General features: G+C 46.5%; 1 protein-coding gene and 1 pseudogene across 2 annotated transcripts in view; both read right to left on the bottom strand.

The window, feature by feature from the left end:
- Ddc (dopa decarboxylase) overlaps nucleotides 1–18,995 on the bottom strand; it is an 87,272-nt gene that overhangs the window by 65,457 nt on the left and 2,820 nt on the right. Inside the window, exons 1-2 of one of the 2 annotated variants that reach the window (XM_028882965.2) lie at nucleotides 12,214–12,368; nucleotides 1,495–1,703 (exon numbers count right to left, since the gene is read on the bottom strand). In XM_028882965.2, the coding sequence (XP_028738798.1) occupies nucleotides 1,495–1,695 (201 nt within the window). In that variant the 5' untranslated portion in view covers nucleotides 1,696–1,703; nucleotides 12,214–12,368. Of the gene's footprint in view, nucleotides 1–1,494; nucleotides 1,704–12,213; nucleotides 12,369–18,995 lie in introns of those variants that run through there. The other variant, XM_037208972.1, reaches the window with a different exon arrangement.
- LOC114702507 lies at nucleotides 17,597–18,402 on the bottom strand (annotated as a pseudogene).

Raw genomic sequence — 18,995 nt, 5'->3', positions numbered from 1 at the left:
AGATAAAAACCAAAACATCTGCAGTGGTAACTCGTTTGTCTTTGCGGAAATGCCTTTATACAGTGTAACTTGCAAAGGCCAATGGAGGAGGAGGCCAAAGACTATATAAATGCCCAGGGCCAGAGGTCACAGCTGGAGCCCAGGGTCTCCATTTCTTTAGGTACTTGGAGGCTCCACGCTGCCTGCCGCTCCCTCTCCTCGCTATCCATGTCTTGGAAAGGCCAGGTGATTCTTGACTGGAAAGGACACTCCTTCTGCCTTTCTCTCTGTGAACAGCCACAGAGCATGTGGACTTGATAGTCCCACACGGGCTCTGCACGGCACAGAATTTTCACGTAGCTTCGGGTCAACCACAGGGCGAGCACCAGGCTGGCTGGAACTGTCACCCAGGGAGCTAACCCCAGAGCCTCTGCGTTTCTCAGTTCTGCTCGACCCAGTAAATACTGCTATGGAGTGTAGACTCCTGCAGGAAGACTGCACATTTTCCCAGCACCCCTGTATTCCTCTGTGGCCTGACATTTGACTGTACCTCCCCGCACCGGCTTTGTGCTGACTGGCTTAGCTTATTTGTTCAACTTGTAGGCCAGAGCCAGAATTTTGAGTTTTACTCAAAGAACAAATACCAGGGGAAATCTCCTAAAGATGAAACTTGACAAGGGCTGTGAGAGGTGTTCTGGAACTGAGGCGCTGACTATGGAGCCTGTGACTTTGGCTGCCTCCCCAGAGCCTCTGTGTTCTCTCTGAAAACAAGAGTGAGTACCCACCATCCCAGCTCCCCGCTGCCCTGCATACCGCATGCTTGTTCCTCATTCACCTTTAGTGCTGGGGGAGGGGGCGGATGCCCAGCTCAGACTTTACACATGATTTGGTGGTCAGGGTAAGGCCTACTTGTTCAGAATCATGTTAATGGACAGGCTTTTAGGTAAATTGCTTGATGGGTAAAGTAGTACTGTGGAGACATACCTCTAAGGTTCACTGTGACCCTTTGATCCATCCGACTATTAGGGAGGTCACTGGTATTCTGTGCCCTTGGGCAGAAGCAGTATACACTGCCCATGCCCAAACAAAATGAAGAAAACTCATCCCCTCAGGACATGAAAGCTACCTTTTGACAGATACAAGAATGCTACAAGTGCCTTTATTTGGGATAGTTAATTAAACTACTTGCAACCAACCACCAGGAGCTTATTTTTTCTTGCCATCATAGGGTAGTTAGGAACTGAGCTTGGTGAAGCAAGTACTGGGTCCTGGGGGCCTTGGTAGAAAACCTTTACCTTTGGAGGCCATGTTATTTGGATCTATCATTTCCCATCCCATCCGAGCTCCATGGACCACCTAATTCCCCTAATCTTAAATTGTCTCAGCCCAAACTGAAACAATGGCAGGAATTTCTCTTTAACCTCTCTGATTCGGTGACCCGGTGACGCTGTAGCTTCCAGTAGGTGCTTTATTAGCATAAATCCTGCTGTCCTCTGACCTCATATGCATACTCACCCCCGGCATGATTATCTTCTCAATGTCTCTGATAATGTCTTCATATGCTTCTGGTTCCTGGGGGGCAGTGGCGGGGATCAGGGGCCGAAGGTAGCCAGGCTCCACATCAGGGTACACTGGACGTCCCTCAATGCCTTCCAGATAGTCAGCTATATAATCCACCATCTCCTTCCCTCTCCTCCGGAATTCACTCGAATCCATGTTCGAAACTGCCCATGGAAAGAATAGAAATCAACCAACAAAACATTTCACCTCTGAACTGGAGGGGCAAACCCAGGGGGCAGTGACTGCATCCTAGAGACTACTCAGTTCCCAGTTCAGCATCCCTTGCTTTCCTCTACATCTGGATGAGACAGACCTGCCACTGGATCCACACAGTGTAGCACAATGCCCATTCCACACCTCACAAGACACTCAGGGAAGGCCCCGCAGCACCTTCGTCTTCTTATTTTTTATTTTTTATTTTTTTTTATTTCGGCAAAATGCAAAAAAAGCACACATTCAGGGATCCTTACAACTTTAAAAACAAACACCGGTCCACATTCTGCCTGTACCCTTTGTTAGCCATTTGAAAGAGAGCCTTGCACTTTGAGCCCCACCCGGCAGCTGAGAAGAAGATAATAACGCCAGGCCCGGAGGAGTGGGTGAGGGAACGATCACTCTGTGAGCTCAGCCCAGAGCCCAGGACAGCACAGCCCTGGCCAAAGTCAGAGAGATGTCTTTTCCTGGGATCCCATCTCCTTCCTGGTGACCTGCACCTTTGCCTACGATCTGCTTGTCAGAATGATGCTTTCTTCATATCACCCATGTCACACACACAGAGGCAGCTATCAGAGTTCATGTCTGTTGTCTTTATAAACATTACCACAACCTGAGTGATGCTGAATAATACAATTATTTTCTCCACAGGGCTGACTGCTGCTTGCTGGGGCTGAAGATCGAGAGACAACAACTTTTGCAGTACATTTTGAGGGTCATTTTTAAACAGTAAAATCACTAAGAAAAACAGTAACAACATAAAGGATAAGGTCAGAACAGATTAGAAAAAAAAGAGGATTCTTATTTACATCACAAGAGCTCAAACATAAGGCAGAGTATCGCCTTGTTCAACCTCAGAGGGATTGTGTGCCTCTGATGACTCACACAGTTCCCCAGCTCTGCACTTGGTCACGAAGGCACAATGAGCCTTAATTGAGGATTCAGATACAAGTTAGCATGCAGGAGATCCTGAATGCCTGGAATTTATGTATAGGAAAAAAAAAAATCGAACGTATTTGCAAAACAAGAAAGATGGACAACCCCCTAGAATCCTATCATCCCCAATTGTAACATGTGTCTTTCCTGAATAGTTCCTAAATTTGTGAGAGACAATTGAAAGCTAAACAAAGGATACATTTCTAAATCCCTCCCTTAGTCCAGAGCTTTGTAATTGAAGATGGATTTTCCATCAGAATAAGTGCTGGGGATGAGTCAAATCCATTGTGATTAGCAATGGGGCTGACCTCCATGTCATGTTCCCAGCACTTCCCCATGCTCCCCATTGTCTGGGGTGGGAGGGGGGGTTGGACAGATTTTGTGATGTTAAATGCGTTAGGAATGATTCATCAGACACTTTTTTAAAATGGGAAGACAGACTTTTTATTCAGGAGTATTGCATGGGGGGAAAGAGTTTGACCTCAACTTTGAAACACCAGGGACAGATGGGGAATGTAGCCAAAGGGGATTACTCAGGGCTCTCCAGAGGAGTGAAACCCACCATATACATATACTTCTAACTACAAAAGGGAGTTTATTGGATTGACTCACATGCTCCGAGGCTGTTTATTTCCACAATGGCTGTCAGCAAGCTGGAGGACTTAGAGAAACCAGTTGCCACTTAAACCCAGGAAGCCTCTGGACAGGAGAGACCAACGATGCAGCCGCAGCCAGAGGTCAAGGCCCTGAAGGTGCCTCAGGGAGTCACTGGGTGCTGGGACTTACTTAGTGAGAGGCTGGAGAAGCTGGAATCTGATGTCCACAGGTCACAGCCGCTGCAAAAGTGTATGTCTGCTGGGGCAGAGCCGTGGGGCTTCCTTCTGCCTTTCCGTTCATCTGACCCAGCCTATGGGTGCTGCTCAGAGTCAAGACCAGGCTCCATCTCAGTTCACTGACCTCTAAGGGTTTCTGGTAACGACTTCCCAGAAGCATCAAGAAATGCGCCTTACCAATTTCCTAGGTGTCTCTAACTCCAACCAAATAACAACCAAGGACAACCATGACAGCAGCTAGTAAGACCAGTGGGCAAGAAAAATTACTGAGAGCATGGGAGTTAGTCTTGGGGTTGGGAGGTAGCAAGCTGGATCAGATACCAAGGGTGGAAGGAGATGAATCTGATTAGATACTCGTAATATCCGCCCAGTAGGCTCAGCAGAGCTTCTTTGTCAAACTAGGCTTAAGCTGACTTAAGGCTGGGTTAGGTGATAGCTGGTATCCAGGAACAACCTGCCTGATCAGGGTTTTCCTTCCTCCAGTGTTCTCTGCTGAAGGGACAACACACAGGCACAATTTATAGTGGGCCCAGCCCCCACTTCAGAGTTACCATTTGGGCGCACAGTTCAGCCCTGAGTGCTTGGGAGATGATGGCACAAAAGATAAGATTTAAATTCTAGCAACAGCAAGTGCTAAACTAGCAACAGGAGGGAAATCATACTGATAAATGCACTTCTGTTGTGTGCCTTCTCGTGAAGGCATTACTACACACTGTGACTGGGCCACAGTCAGACGTTGTACCTCTGTTGAGGAATATTACCATCATTACCTGTTTCCCGTTCTGTTAATGGAAAGGAGTGTGTGTGTGTGTGTGTGTGTGTGTGTGTGTGTGTGTGTAGTGGTAGTGGTGGTGGTGGTGGTGAATTTCAGGGCTGATGCTCAGGGTTAAGAGCTGACCTACTCAGACTCAGATCCTGACTTGGCTATATACTAACACACTACATGAATTGCTACCAAACTAACCCTTGTTTTCCTTAACAGAAAAACAATGGTGCACGCCTTTAATCCCAGCACTCGGGAGGCAGAAGCAGGCAGATCTCTGTGAGTTCGAGGCCAGCCTGGACTACAGAGTGAGTTCCAGGAAAGGCATAAAGCTACACAGAGAAACCCTGTCTCGAAAAACAAAACAAAACAAAAACAAAACAAACAAAAACAAAAAAGAGAGAGAGAAGAAAAAGGAAAAAAAAGAAAACAAAGATCAAGATAATGATAGCACCGCCATATGAATTTAATTGTGAATTTTGAGTAAATGCATAGGAAGAGCTTTGAACAGTGGTACTAAACAACCACTCAAGAACTGTCAGCTATCGTAGCTGCCCATCGTTTGCAGTTTCATTTTCTGGGGTTTCAGTTACTTGCCATCAACTACAATCCAAAAACATTAAATGAAAAATATGTGCAATTTTTAAATGGTGCATAATTCTGAATAACATGATGACATCTGTGCCTTCCTGTTCCATGTCACCCCGTACCTGAATCATTCCTTAGTACAGTGTTTTTCCACTGTAAATACTACCTGCCTGTTAGTCCCTTGGTAGCTATCACAACATACCAGTTCTTTCGTTCAAGTAAGCTTTGTACTAATGCAGTAACTGCTTTGTTACATTTTAGGTATCGTTAACTTCTTTCTGTGTCTCATTTATTAAATGAGCTTCATCACCGGTATGTATGCTTAGGATACATTTCTGTGGTTAGTTCCCGGTAGGTAGCCTCTGGAGGTCTTGAACTGTATTACTCTGTAAATGACAGGCAATTACTGTAGCAGCTTTTCCTTACAACTGCAAATTGTACCTCTTATCTGTTCCTGCACGTTTTTTTCATTTGTTTGTTTGTTTTAGATTTTAAAAAAAATCCTAAAAGTGGAAAGCATTTTTTAAAATGTTTTTTTTAGTACTTTTCTAGAGATATATGGCTTTAGTGTTTTTAAATTATACTGCCAAGTTTCCCTGAGCACACTATTTTATCAAGTTACTCTTCTAATGGGGAGTGCTGTGCAGTTCCTGAGGTTAATTTTAAACTTTAACCGTCTCAGAATCATGAATGGCTCTCTTTTAACGCTGACTATTGAAATCAAATAGTGTTCTGATGCTTCTTTGACGTTTGGATTTCTTCATTTATGAATTGCTTATTCATTATATTTTTTCCACTTGGATATTAGCTATTTTTTTTAATTTAATTGCAAGGATCCTAACATATTAAAACTTCTACGCCTGTATCTGTGATATGTTTTATGACATTTTCCTCCTTTAGGCCTGACCTAATTTGGGATGATTTTATTCTGATTTATAAGAGTCAGAATAAAGAGGTCTTATAAGAGCTTTAATTTTTATATGGCAAAAATCTCACAAATTCCCCCTTATGATTTGGACCTGGTATGTGATTTTTTTATAGTCGCCTAAAAGGAACCATTTTTGCAGACTGTTCGTCCTGCCGAGGAGAGTACAAGCGTTGCAGAAAGCTGAGGTCTTGAGAAGGGAAGCCTTACAAAGCTGAGAGACCCACAGCCTCTCTGAAGCGCCAGTGGGGTCTTTCTACTGGGAATGAGACAGTTTTACGGACAAAGCAGGATATGCCAAGGAAAAAACAAACAAGCACGCCCCAACTCACTATGAAAGGAAATATTCCTAGGCAAACTGTAATATAATACCTGGTTATTCTTTTCAAACCATCCTGTCATTTATTTGAAGATTATTTCCCATTGAAACCTTTGCAGAAGGTACTTAGAGCACAGCCTCGAGAGACTCTCACACTCACTTGAGAGCTGTCTGATATTCATGGCTCCGAGCTGGGCAAATATTAGCTGGAAGATGTAGACTGTGATAAGGGCAACGGTCTCTACTTCTCCAGACCCCTGAAAGGGTTTCTGTTGACACAACCTGATCTGTCTCGGCAGCAGCTGCCCTGCATGGCTTTCGCATGCAGCCCCCCACCATCGTTGGTGCATGTGTGGTGAGCCAGGCACACCCCCCCCCCCCCCGTGGATGTTTTATTATATCAGTGACAGTCAACACAACTCCATACCCATGGGCTTCAGGAAAATATGAACTCCCCTTGAACTCTCTCAGGATTCCCAATCAACCCTCTGTTAAGAAGTTATTATTATTGTTGTAATTTACCATCCGACTGCTGTCCTTTGGTAACTGAGAATGAATGGATGAATAAATAAGTGAATGAGTCAGTTTGGCCTTCTAAACATTTGATTTCTGCTCTGTTCTATATTGGACCCTGCCCTGCTTTTGCGACAACTTAAACACCAGGTCATTCACACCTCTGGGAGAGTCATAGCTGCTGGAGTGAGGCCGGCAACCACAGCCTCATCTGGCCTCCGATCTGGATCATTTTCACCATGTCCAGGCTACAGCTTTTCCTCTCTGCAATTTCATTTCTTGGACTCCTCTGCCATAGCCATTTTCCCAGAGCCCAGTCCAGGCCCCTACTGACATTCTTACAAGTTGTCGGAGGTAGTAGTATAGGAATCCTGCTTCCATGGGACCTTGGTGAAGAATTTTGGCCGCAAACCTGAAGCTCACGTCCTACCATGGTGTGTTCCGGGGAGGGAGCTCCTGCGAGCTGGGGGAAGGGCGGCAAGGTTCCCAGCACCCATTCGCAGTCTTGCCTAGCATTTCACATTTTCCACGCTTCCATCCAAGACCATAACAAGGTTTCTAGCCATGAGAAATCTCTAATAATTTGAAGAATGACTATCTGATGCTTTACCTCACAACAGCAACAAAACCCCAAGTCCCCTGAGTCTTTTTAAACTCCTAAGCTGCTGGCTAAGTGGCGTGTTTTTAAATGAACTTTTGGTGAACATTTTTGCTGGTGACCGTGAAGCACAGGAACAGTCCAAATTGGCTTAAGAGCAGCCTTGGTATGTGCCAGTGTCAGGCGACCCAAGGTCAAGGGTACTTCTTTAGTTACCATGGAGCCTTCAACCTTCAACCTTTCTAAGGTTTCCTGTCAGCTCCTGCAAAGGCAAACAGGCATGAAAGTACCCCCAGGAGTGCCATCGGCAGGATGAAAAGAGGCCACATGCTGAGGGCCTGCAGCAGAGTCCACACTCAGTAAAAACTTTTATTAGTAATCGGGGAAGCATTGTGTAGGGGAAGCAGGGAGAAATGTGGGAATGCTCTCCTCTCCTCTCCCCTGCCCGCCCCTCCCCTCCTCTGTACCTTCTGCCTCTCAGGCTAGATTGGGACTCACTACGTAGCTCAGGCTGGCCTTGCCCTTCTGATCTTTCTGCCCCCACTTCCCCAGTTTACAAACCACAGCCTGTTCTACGACTACACTAGAAGCGAAGTTGTGTGTTCTAGTGTTTCAAGTGAAAGGAAAATTCACTGGGCAGAAGTATCTCGTTTTCTGGCTTTCGAGGCCACCCTTTCACATTATCTGGCTTGCATTTCTGCCCTACGACTCACAAACTTCCCTTTACAGAGTGGAAAGTCCGCTGTTCTAGAGCCACCGTTTCCTTTCCAGTCTTGAGAAGAGGGCTGCACTAACCACAGAAGCTCTAAAACTCAGAGAAGGGGAATACGGAGCCAGAGCATAGAGCTCAAGTCTACGCTCATGTCTGATGTGGGCCTATCTGTGGGTGACTTGTATTTCTGGCCACTTCATGTCGTCCCACAATCTCCTTTGCAGGGATGATCCCAGTGACCCGAGGACCTCCCACAAGAGCTCCTGTCCCCTGCCAATAACTCCATTCTGGAGTCCAGGACAACATATGGGTGCTTGGTGGACACTCCGCTGTCGCTGAGAACCTTGTCAGGATTCTTAACAAATAAGAAGGGTGAAGCACTGAGGGGCTGACTCCTAGCAAGGTCACGTTTCAGCCGAACTCAGGCAGTCTGACTCCTACTATCACTGGACTCAAACACAGGTTCTTAGCATCCTAACAGTTGTTGCAAATGCCCATTGCTTGACAGTCTCTAGAAAAGTGGCCTAAAGCAGCATCAGAACGTGAAGCCCAACCATTTCCCGGGCTTCAGACACAGTCGTGATTCCCAAATGCCTCCCAAGGCACAATAGCACAGCAGCTACGAAGGCACCTTAGTTGGTGAGAGGCCATGCTCATCACAAAGGGAAGCAAAATGTGAGTGGGCCTGGGTAGCACTTGTGGAAATGTAACCATGGTCAGGCCCTCACACTTCAGTCCATTTGTGCTGTTGCAGAAGATGTGGTAAACCAGATGGCTTACATTCCACACACAGTGGCTTTGCAAAGTTGCAGAAATCATGTTTGCTTTCTGGTGAGGTGCCTCTCCCAGGCTCACACTGCTGACTTCTTGCAGTGTCTTTGGAGAAAGGAACAGGGCCTCACCTTAGGACTTCTCAGGGGTGCTGTGGCCATCTTCCCAGACTGTATCCTTTTGACCAAAGCGCCTCATAAGGCATCGCTTCCTAAGACTACCGTGTCCTGTGGTGAAACTTCAGCACAGGAGCTTAGAGGCCATAAGCCACAGCCCTTTGAACTCTATTTCCAATCTGTGAGAGAGCCACAATCCCAGCTCCACACAGAACTGTAATGATGCCACAAGATGCTCAAAGCCTGCCAGGGTGCCCTACCCTTACCCTTCTGCAGACATGAAAAGAGCCGCTGTTTCTTTCTCATTTCCTGTTTCATAACCACCGTGATGCATCTAAGCATTTTCCTGGCTGACAATGCATGGAGTTTAAATAATGATTTTCAGCTATGTTCTCCCGGGGAAATACTATTTCTAACCATATCTCTGTCACCGCACTGTGTGACCGAAGTTAGAGAAACCTGGACAAATTCATAACATTTGTGACTTTCAAAGGAAAAAGAATATTTGGCACAAAGACTTTTTTTTTGCACTTGACTTTCTCTACATGTCTATGTGCAAAAACAGAACACAACCAAAACTGAGACCTCAAAGTTACTTTACTGTCATCCATCCTACCCTGGCCAGCAGGCACCTGATGTTAGGACTGGTACGGCCAAGGGTCAGATGGAGGAACTGAAGCATCACAGGGCAGGTGACATCATCAAGGATGTCCCTATAGGCTATGAATTCTCCCAGTGCACAAAACAGGTGTGAGTTGTACAATTCTTTTTTCCATATTGCTTAATTCTTCCCAGAAAAGTTACAATGCTGTAGAAAGCTTAGCTCTACATACAGACAATATAAACATGCATCTGAGCTAGCCTTTCTCATCCACTCAAATTTCAAATGTAAAAACATTGAAATCTTCCTGTTTTTATTCATGTTTGCTACTTTTATTTTGTTTAGTTTGTTTGTTTTTCGAGACAGGGATATTTGCTACTTTTTAAGGTTTACCAAAGAAGTGTCAGGTGATTTTCATTTGAAACTTCCTCCTTTGCTCCTATTTTATTTGACATCACCCCCAAGAGTTTTTCGCAAAAGGAATGCTTTTCCCCTACTCTATGTCTTCCCCTCAATGCATCCTCTTTTTGCTTTTGCCCTGTGGCAAAAGAGCACAGGCCACTTGCCTTTCCTATAGGCCCGAGACTCCTCAGGTTTGTTCCAGTGGCTGCCTCTTGGTAATAGTCTCATATTGGTTTATTGTCTTTGCAAACACAGACACCTGGCATTGTGAGTCTATTTGGTGCCCTTTGGTACCCGCTTCTGGTAGTCTCAATTTTCTCTCACGAATGAGGTCAGTGGTAAACATTGGCTTCTCAATTCCTCATTATCCCTTGGACTGCGCGTTGGCTGGCCTGTCACTGTGTTGCTAGGAACCCTGTATTTCAGGCTCTTCCACATTCACTTCTGAGAATACACTGACATTTGGTTGTCACATTCTATTGTCCGAGAAACCAAACAAATCAGTATTTCCTAACCTTCCGCTAAGCACATGGTATTCACAGTATCTTATTTAATACCCAGTAACCCTGTAAGGTGAGGATTATTACTACCGCTATACCAAAGTCACACAGTCAGCAAGTCCTCTTTCCTTCCAAAACCAGCCTCTTCCCATTCAGCCCTTGGCCTGAACATCCTACCCTCTCTCTGTAGCCTGAGAGGCACAGATGGACTCCAACAAGGTCTCCTGCCGGGACTGATGGAGATGTTGCCTACAGCCCCAAGTGCAGCTGCAGGGGTTCTGCCTATGCCACCAGGGTTCTGATTGGAGACCAGAAGAGTAGCTTCAGCAAGAGGACTGAGCAGCCATGCTGCCCGGGTACCCTCCTGGGTGCATCTCCATGGGAACAGGCTGGACTAACTCTGCTGTCCTCCATTCCCTCCATTTGCACATCAGCTCTGTAGAGCAGTGCAATTACCTGCCCTTCCGAAGTAAGCGAGTGGGTGGGGGACAGCAGTTGGCTTGCCTACACCTGCACAGATCCACAGCAGCTCGTACACGTGGGCCTCTCAGCAGAAAGGGGCAAGCCCGCCCCTTCTCGCCTCTTGTCACTCAGTCTGTGGGATTTTAACCTTCCCTAGGAACCTGGTCTACTTGCTTTCGAGGTACATCTGTGCCCCGAGGGTCTTCCTGCCAAAATGCCTATGAATGGGAAGAGAACGTTAGGATTGTTTTAAAATACCTGGGAGCATTGCCTCCCTGGCACTTCCTCAAACTTAACACCAGACATAAGATGAGTTTGCAAAAGTTCAAGGTAAAGCCTTCATGATAATTAATAGCTCCAAGAGCAGGGGGGAAAAAACGGAACTAGATCTCTGGACATTTCTTGTATGTGTGGAGGTTTAAAGGAGAATTTAATTTTCTTTATCTTATTAGCACAATCCCTGTGTGGAGGCCCACAGACCATGTGCCCAGGAAAGAGGAAAGGATGCTGTCACAGATGACAATGTCTTGTCTCTCTGCAGACATCCAGATACCCTTCCCTGGCTAGTTCTTCGTTGTCCTAGGATGTCCTGATCCAGGACTCTGCAGACTGTGGCTGAGCTTGGGGTGACCCTGAACGAAGTCTGCTTCCCTCTGGCACCCCTGAAAGTTCCAAAGGAGGCCAGCTTTCCTGAGATTGTCACTTTTACTTTGATCCTGTTTTGGAGGGGAAACATGGTGTTTCCAAATAAGCAATTGTGTATAAGGAGCAGAACTGGAAGCCTTTGAAGAAAAAAAAAAAAAAAAAGCAAATAAAAGGAAAACCCAGGTAACTTGACTGAAGTTGCCTTGGAAACTGGAGCCAAGAGGATGCGGAGGGCGGAGTAGGGTCACCTTCCCACTGTGGCTGCCTTGCTCATCTACAACAGAGCTCTCAGGTATTGTGAGTCTATCGTGTGCCCAACCCTTTAAGAATAGGGCTACTACAACTTGTGGGAGACTGTTGTTAGTTCTCCTTCACCTGCAAACCACACCCAGGTCTGTGGCCCCAAAGTCACCTTCTCACTTTCTATCCCACAGGTAGAGGAGTCTCCTGAAAGCCAGCCCACCCACTTACTGCAATAGTTCAAATAACAAGGGCTTAAAAGCCCCCAGAAGTCCCGATTCTCTGCTGGGCTCATATAGAAATGATTCAAAATAGGCAGGCAGAGGCTGGTACCAAATTTCTCAGGAAGTTCCCTTAGCAGCTCTGCCACCTGTGATGTTGGACACCTAGCCTTCTCAACCAGCAGCATCTCTATCCCTAGAAAGACACCATGACCAAAACCAGCCACAGACTCCCATTCCAGCCCCGGGTCGTTGTCGGCCAGAAGTGGGTGCTGGGGTCTGACCCTGAGCCATGTAGACAAAGAGCTGTACTCACAGGCAGCTGGAGTCGCCTCCTCTCTATTCGCTCTCTTGCTCTCTCTCTCTCTCTCTCTCCTTGGTGACAGTTAAAAGGCACAGAGGATGCGATTGCCATTTATGTAGACAAAGTGTCCGCCTCCCGAAGCCAATCAGCAGCTTTCTCTGTCTTATTTACCCAGAGCCTCTCCTGCTCCTCTCCCTGTATGCCTCCTGCTCCACAGGATGGAGCCCAGCGGGGCAGAGAGGGAACAATGAGGCACAGAGAGAGGCCCAGGAGAGGTGGGTCCTGGGTTCCTTGTCACTGTGTGGGACCTAGACTAGGGGTCAGTGCTACTGGAGACTCCTAGCAACTCAAACCTCAGGCTCCATTCTAAGGGAGAAGTCCGGCTCAGGCCCTGCCTCATCCCTGGGGACCACTGGGATGCTGCCTGACGCAGGGGCTGTCAGGGACTAAGAGGGCCAAACCTAAAGCTCACTCGACTCCTTCCAAAAACAGTCCCGGGCCCTTTGGCCAACCACCAGCCAAACTGCGTTGGGCTCTGTACACTTCTGTCCAGTGGGTAGGCGTGAGTGAGAAGAGGCAGACCATACATCCTGCTAACCAGTGTGACTTTGTCAGGGGAACACATCACCATATGAATCTAGAACGGGAGCCTGGGCCATGCAGATAAGGAAGGGTGGAAGAAGAGCCCGTTCTGAACAGCAGCACCATGCAGAAGCTTCTATCAGAACCACAGACACACATGTGCAGAGAACACACACACAGAGAACACACAAGTGCAAAGACCATACGCGCATACGTGCATACAGAGTATACACACATGCAGAGACAGCAAAGATATGTACAAAGAACATACACACATCAAGAGAGGGCACACACATATGCATAAAGGGCACCCACACGTTTACAGAGGGCACACCTAGTGCACACACCCATTAATAGAGTATACACACATGCAAAGAGAGCAGACACATGCACAGAGAACATATACACACACAAATAGCACACACATATGCATAAAGGGTACCCACATTGTCCAGGTGTATAGAGGGCACACATATGCATAGAGTGGACACAAACATTAACAGAGAACACATCCACACGCACAGAGACACATACATGCATAGACAATACACACACGTAGAGAGAGCACACACATGTATAGATGGTACCCACCCATGCACAAAGGGCACACACATATGGACAGAGAACACATACACACATGCACAGAGAGCACACACACAGAGGCACACACAAAAATGTGCATGCATGTGTACACACACACCAATACAAATGTATGCATGCAATCACTATGCTCACGCATGTGTACACATAAAATGTACACATATGCAGGCATATACATACACTGACATATACACACATATACAGTTGCATATCCAACACACACGCACCATGTCAGGGTCTGTATACAGTCTAGAGTCAGGAATTCTCCAAGGAGAACTGACCATTTGTGACGTGGCCCCAGCACGATCTCTTCACAGACACCTTTGGGACAGAGGCAGTGGCTTCCAGAGCAGCAGAATATACAAGACGTGGTGTGGCCAGGGGAGCCAGCACATGGTTGCTGGCCATGGGTGAGGGACCTTGGCCCCAGCACAGGCAACTCCCCTTACTACCGGTGCAGACAGCAGCCATACCCGCAATGGAGGATGTAAGGAGATTAGGTCTATCTGCACAGATGGAGCTCCCTAGCACCTGGTGCCATCATCAGCAGAGCCTAGCTGAATGGGCAGGAGGCTGGCAATTCCACCCACCCCCAGGTTTCCTAGACTACCGGAGAAAGCCACAGTGAGGTGGGAAAGGCCGTCAACAAACAACCTGGATAGATAGCCTGAGACTGATGCCTCCCCAGCTCAACCTCACTGTTGCCCATAGTCTTATGAAGAAGAGGAGTCCCTGATCAGGGAGGACTGGCCAGGAGCACGGGGACAGGAAAGATGGCTATACACACTGAATTCTAGGAAGATCAGGCCCGTGAGAAGACACAGAGCTCTACCCAGAGCAGGGTCGGGGGGGGGGGGGGGGGGGGCGGGGGGAAACTGGCTGCATACAAGAAGCCAAGGCACCCAGGCAGAAGCCTCTGGAGACGAGGTCCGTGGACAAAGTGAAACCCTGAGACTTGCCCTGATAGCATGTGGCATTCAGGCACTCAAAGCTTCTCTTCTAGCCTTTTCCCATGGGTTCCCGGAGCCTCACAACCCCTTTCTCCCCAGCACCAACTTACAGATGGGGAGACCACCTCAGGGAGGTCAGGGAACTTACTGAAAACCACACAGCTGCAGACAGACATTTGAGGATATAGGCATGTTTAACCTAATTTAAGTACTATACAATGCATACATGTATGGAAACATTACCCCAACATCATCATCATCATCATCATCATCATCATCATCATCATCATCAGTATCAGTATTAGTATTGGAGGAGTTCAAGTCAGGTTTTCTCTGTGTAGCCCTGGCTGTTCTGGAACTCACTCTGTAGATCAGGCTGGCCTCGAACTCACAGAGAGAGTGCTCCACCTGCTTCTGCCTCCGAAGTGCTGTAATTAAAGGCATGTGCCATCCCCGCCCAGCTTACCCCAATGGTATATAAACTGTTTCTATTCTTAAAAATTAGTCAACAAAGTACACACCTTTGATTGCAGCACTCAGGAGGCAGAGGCAGGCGGATCTCTGTGAGTTTGAGGCCAGCCTGGGCTACAGAGTGAGTTCTAGGACAGTCAAGGCTACACAGAGAAGCCCTGTCTCGAAAAACTAGCCCCCCCAAAAAAAAATCAGTCAACAAAATAAGATAAGTGATGGCATCGCTTGGGATGAGGCCGGGACGTCCGGACAGCACAGGGACCATGTTTGTGTGTTCCAAGGACATGTGGGCTCTCTGAGGTTTGAAGGAGAACGTGAATGTGTCTTAGGTTCATGCATAGAAGAAACTCACCAGCATATCTCAGGGAGAAAATGGGAGGCTGAACGGGTAAGAATGAGAGAATCCAAATACCTACGATTTATTTAAGAGTAGAAAGGATAAGATTCGGGGTGGCATGGGAAGGCACTGAGGTATAGGGTCCAGCCAGCAGGTCCCAGGTCCTGGTCCTGTCCTGGAATCTGCTCTCACCACCTGGGAGGGGGAACTGCACTTTTTGCACCTCAGTGAAAGCAGAGAGGTCAGCATTTACAACTGAAGCAAACCAAGAGGAACCGAGCTAACAAAAGCCGGCAAAAGCTCTGGGGGGTTATGGAGAGCCACACAGGAAGGTGAGCCTAAATGGAAACAAACCAGTGCTGAATAGGAACAGCCAAGGTTATAAATACTTGAATTCTTCTCTAACAGGCGACCAGACTCGGTGCCACTGTAATAAAAATCCAGCACATGTCTCGGACTCTGAAATAGAAATGGAAAAGCGGAAGTCTAAGAAAGGCCAGTGGAGTTCTGAGAAGGAAGATCATGGTGGCAGCGAGGTGGGGGTTGGAGGGTGGAGAGAGGGGGGAGCAACATGCTCCCCGGTCACAAACACAATGGTACTGTGTGCAGTGTGTGGGGTGAGGTCTGCTGGGTGCAAATAGACTCATGGGTAGTTAAATAGAACAGAAATTCCAGGAGGAGGAAAACAGAGCCCTGAGAGTGGAAAATTGACAGGTGCACATTGCAGACCAAAATGGAAAGGGTGGGGTCCTAGACACTGCAACAACTGTGCTCCACTTGGAAGGACATGAGCTGGGCTGGATGCTTTCCTCTCTCCATCCTGACCAGTAGGGGCGAGCTTCTAAAAGAAACGGAGGTGCATGTCTTTCATGATAGTGGAGCAAAAAAGGATTTCTTAAATGGTTTACTTTTTCAGCTAACCATGAAAGATACAGTTTGATTGTTGGTTTTTTTTTTTTTTTTTTTTTTTTTCCTTACTGGTACTTCAAACTACAAAAGCCAGAAACTAGAGGGAGGCTTTAGAGGCATCTTCCTACTTATGGGTAAGCAGCTATGAACAAGAAAATAAGAAAAGGCCAGGCAGTGGTGGCACACGCCTTTAATCCCAGCACTCAGGAGGCAGAGGCAGGTGGATATCTGAGTTTGAAGCCAGCCTGGTCTACAGAGTGAGTTCCAGGACAGCCAGGGATACACAGAGAAACCCTATCTTAAACAAACAAACAAACAAACAAACAAACAAAAAAGAGTGGGGGGGAGAAAAGAAAAGGAAAAAGAACGAAAGAAAGAAAGAAAAAAATTTAGAAAAGCAAGTATTTGTGAGACATAGAATCCAGGGTTCTCATGAGTATGTGAGTACAACTTTGTGGTTGGTCACCAGAGTACAACTGTTTATTAGAAACAGACAGGGTTGAGACAGTTTTATAGGGAAACCTGGGTCTTGACCACTTATCTACGCTCTCTTTAAAATTTTAGTATCTTGCTTATTAATTCTGGTGGATTTCCAGGTCAACAGTCATACCTTCTGTGAGTGTAAGGATCTCACTTCTTCCTGGCCTTTCCTTTCCTTGTTTTCTGGCCTGCATTTGCTGCATGCTAGGGCAGGCCCAGCTACATCTGGAGCTCTCAGAGTGCAGCCAACCCTTTGGAAGAGACGAGTGCTCGATCTAGTTTAAAAGTTCGAATAGATTGTTTACACACTGAAGCAGTGTGGCTATTGCCCCCATTAAACACAAGGCTAGTGTAAAACGCTAATTGAATTGTATTAAAAAGATCTGTTTTCACTCCATTGTGGTAGTGATACACTTTTTACCCTTTAAGACGTGGCAACCAGAATACTTTCAACCGGCAATTACTCATGTGCCTGGCCCTGAAAACCCTTACTCCTAAACAATATTGGTTAGAAGCACTTAGCAAGCAGCCTGGTCCCACTGACTTTGAAAGGAATGCTTCTAATTTTTTTTTTTTGCTATTAATTATAACTGGAAATTCAATATTGGATTTTCTTCTGTTCTTATTCTTTTTTTTAAAAAAATTGTATTTACTTAGAAGCATTCAGAATGTCAACAAAACAGCTGCATTTTTTTTTTCAATTAAAGAGTGGTATCAGTTGACAGAACAACAAATATCTTCATATAAGCTGCGGCAGAGACGACTGAAGATGAAAAAAACAAAGCAAAAAACAAAACAAAACAAAACAAAACAAAACAAAGCCTACCGTCCCCATATAACTAATATGTGCTATGCACCAACAAGAACTGCTTCAAATTTCCATGCCAATTTACAACCCCCAGACTGTACCAGACAAGGTTAGTGACTATTGAAAACACCACCAGCACAGGGCTATCTAAAGACACATTCGGTAGTGTGTTAACTACACACACACACACACACACACACACACACACACACACACACACAAGACACTGTGCAGTTTAAAAACAAATCTGACACAGCCTTACATTTCAATTTTTTTCTTTAAAAGGAGTGAGTTGTGTACAGGGGGGTTAAATGCTTTATAGACAAGAAAAAAAAACTGTGCTAGAACCAACTCATTCATCATCATCTTCCTCTTCCTCCTCCTCTTCCTTCTTTTTCATGCTCTTTTCAGCCTTGACCACCCCCTTCTTCGCCACATCGGGTTTTCCTTTAGCTCTGTGGACAGCGATATCCTTTTGGTATTTTCCTTCAGCTCGGCTGCCTTCTCTTCACAGGAATGCCTGTCGTCAGCAGCGGTGTTTTTCCACACCTCTCCCAGCTTCTTTGCAACATCACCGATGGATAACCCAGGGCATTCTTTGATTTGGGGCGATACTCAGAAGAGAACAAGAAGGCCGACCGAAGAAGGCCTCTTGGGTGCCTTGGGGTCCTTGAACTTCTTTTGGTCTCCCCTTTGCGGAGAATTGTAGGTTTTCATTTCTCTTTCATCACGAGCCTTGTCGGCCTTTGCCATGTCTACAAATTTCCCGTTTTCTTTAGCAGACGTGGTCTTCCACCCTTCTGAGAGCTTCTTCGAGAACTCTTGAGAGGTTGACAGAAGCATCCGGATGCTTCTTCTTCGGTTCCTCCCTGCAAGTTTGCACAAAGATTGCGTGTGAGGACATTTTGCCTCCTGGCTTCTTAGGATCTACTTCGCTCATGTTTGATTTTCCTCCGCGAGGCACAGAGTCGCCCGGTGCCCGTCCGGCTCTCGCTTGCCCCGGCGCTGTCTCTATGGAGCTCAATGTACTGCAATGACTGTCTGTTCTTGTTCTTCTAATAAATGCTTTAGTTAATCAGCTTTTGTATCGAGACAGGAAGCCATATAACACTCCTTATCCAAACTGTTGGTGTGATGAGCGACAGGTAGTTCGAATCTGGAGTGTCCCCCAGAGATCATCGGCTGAGCCCCAGCCATCCCTCCCCTACATCCTGCACCATCAATGGTGCTGTTTGGAGGTGGTGGAAGCTTAAGGCTTTGACCTACTGGAAACTGGATCACTGGGAACATGCCCTTGAAGGGGATACTGAGGCTTCAGCCTCTTGGGCTTCCTCTCATTTGTACTTGGCTGTGAGGTGAGGGGATTTGATTTCAGGGACACTTGAGAGAACTGTATTTTCAATTTATTGGATGCAAGGTTCCATACGTGTCCAATAAACTAGTGGGTTCCTCAGCTGTGGCTTTGACTATCTAAGGGTCAGAAATGTATTTTAAAATTACATCTGCACTGAACATGTACATGTTTTTTTCTTGTCATAGTCCCTGTACAATAGAGTATTAACAAATGTTCACCTGCTATTAGGTATTGCATGTAACCTAGGGAGGATTCACAGGTATGGGGGGGAGGTAGTACTTGTAGGTTGGAAGCTAAATAGGC

This window comes from Peromyscus leucopus, chromosome 10 (genome assembly GCF_004664715.2).
Source record: "Peromyscus leucopus breed LL Stock chromosome 10, UCI_PerLeu_2.1, whole genome shotgun sequence".
NCBI lineage: Eukaryota > Metazoa > Chordata > Mammalia > Rodentia > Cricetidae > Peromyscus > Peromyscus leucopus.
The sequence above is the reverse complement of the archived record's forward strand: the minus strand, read 5'-3'. Positions and strand labels throughout refer to the sequence as shown.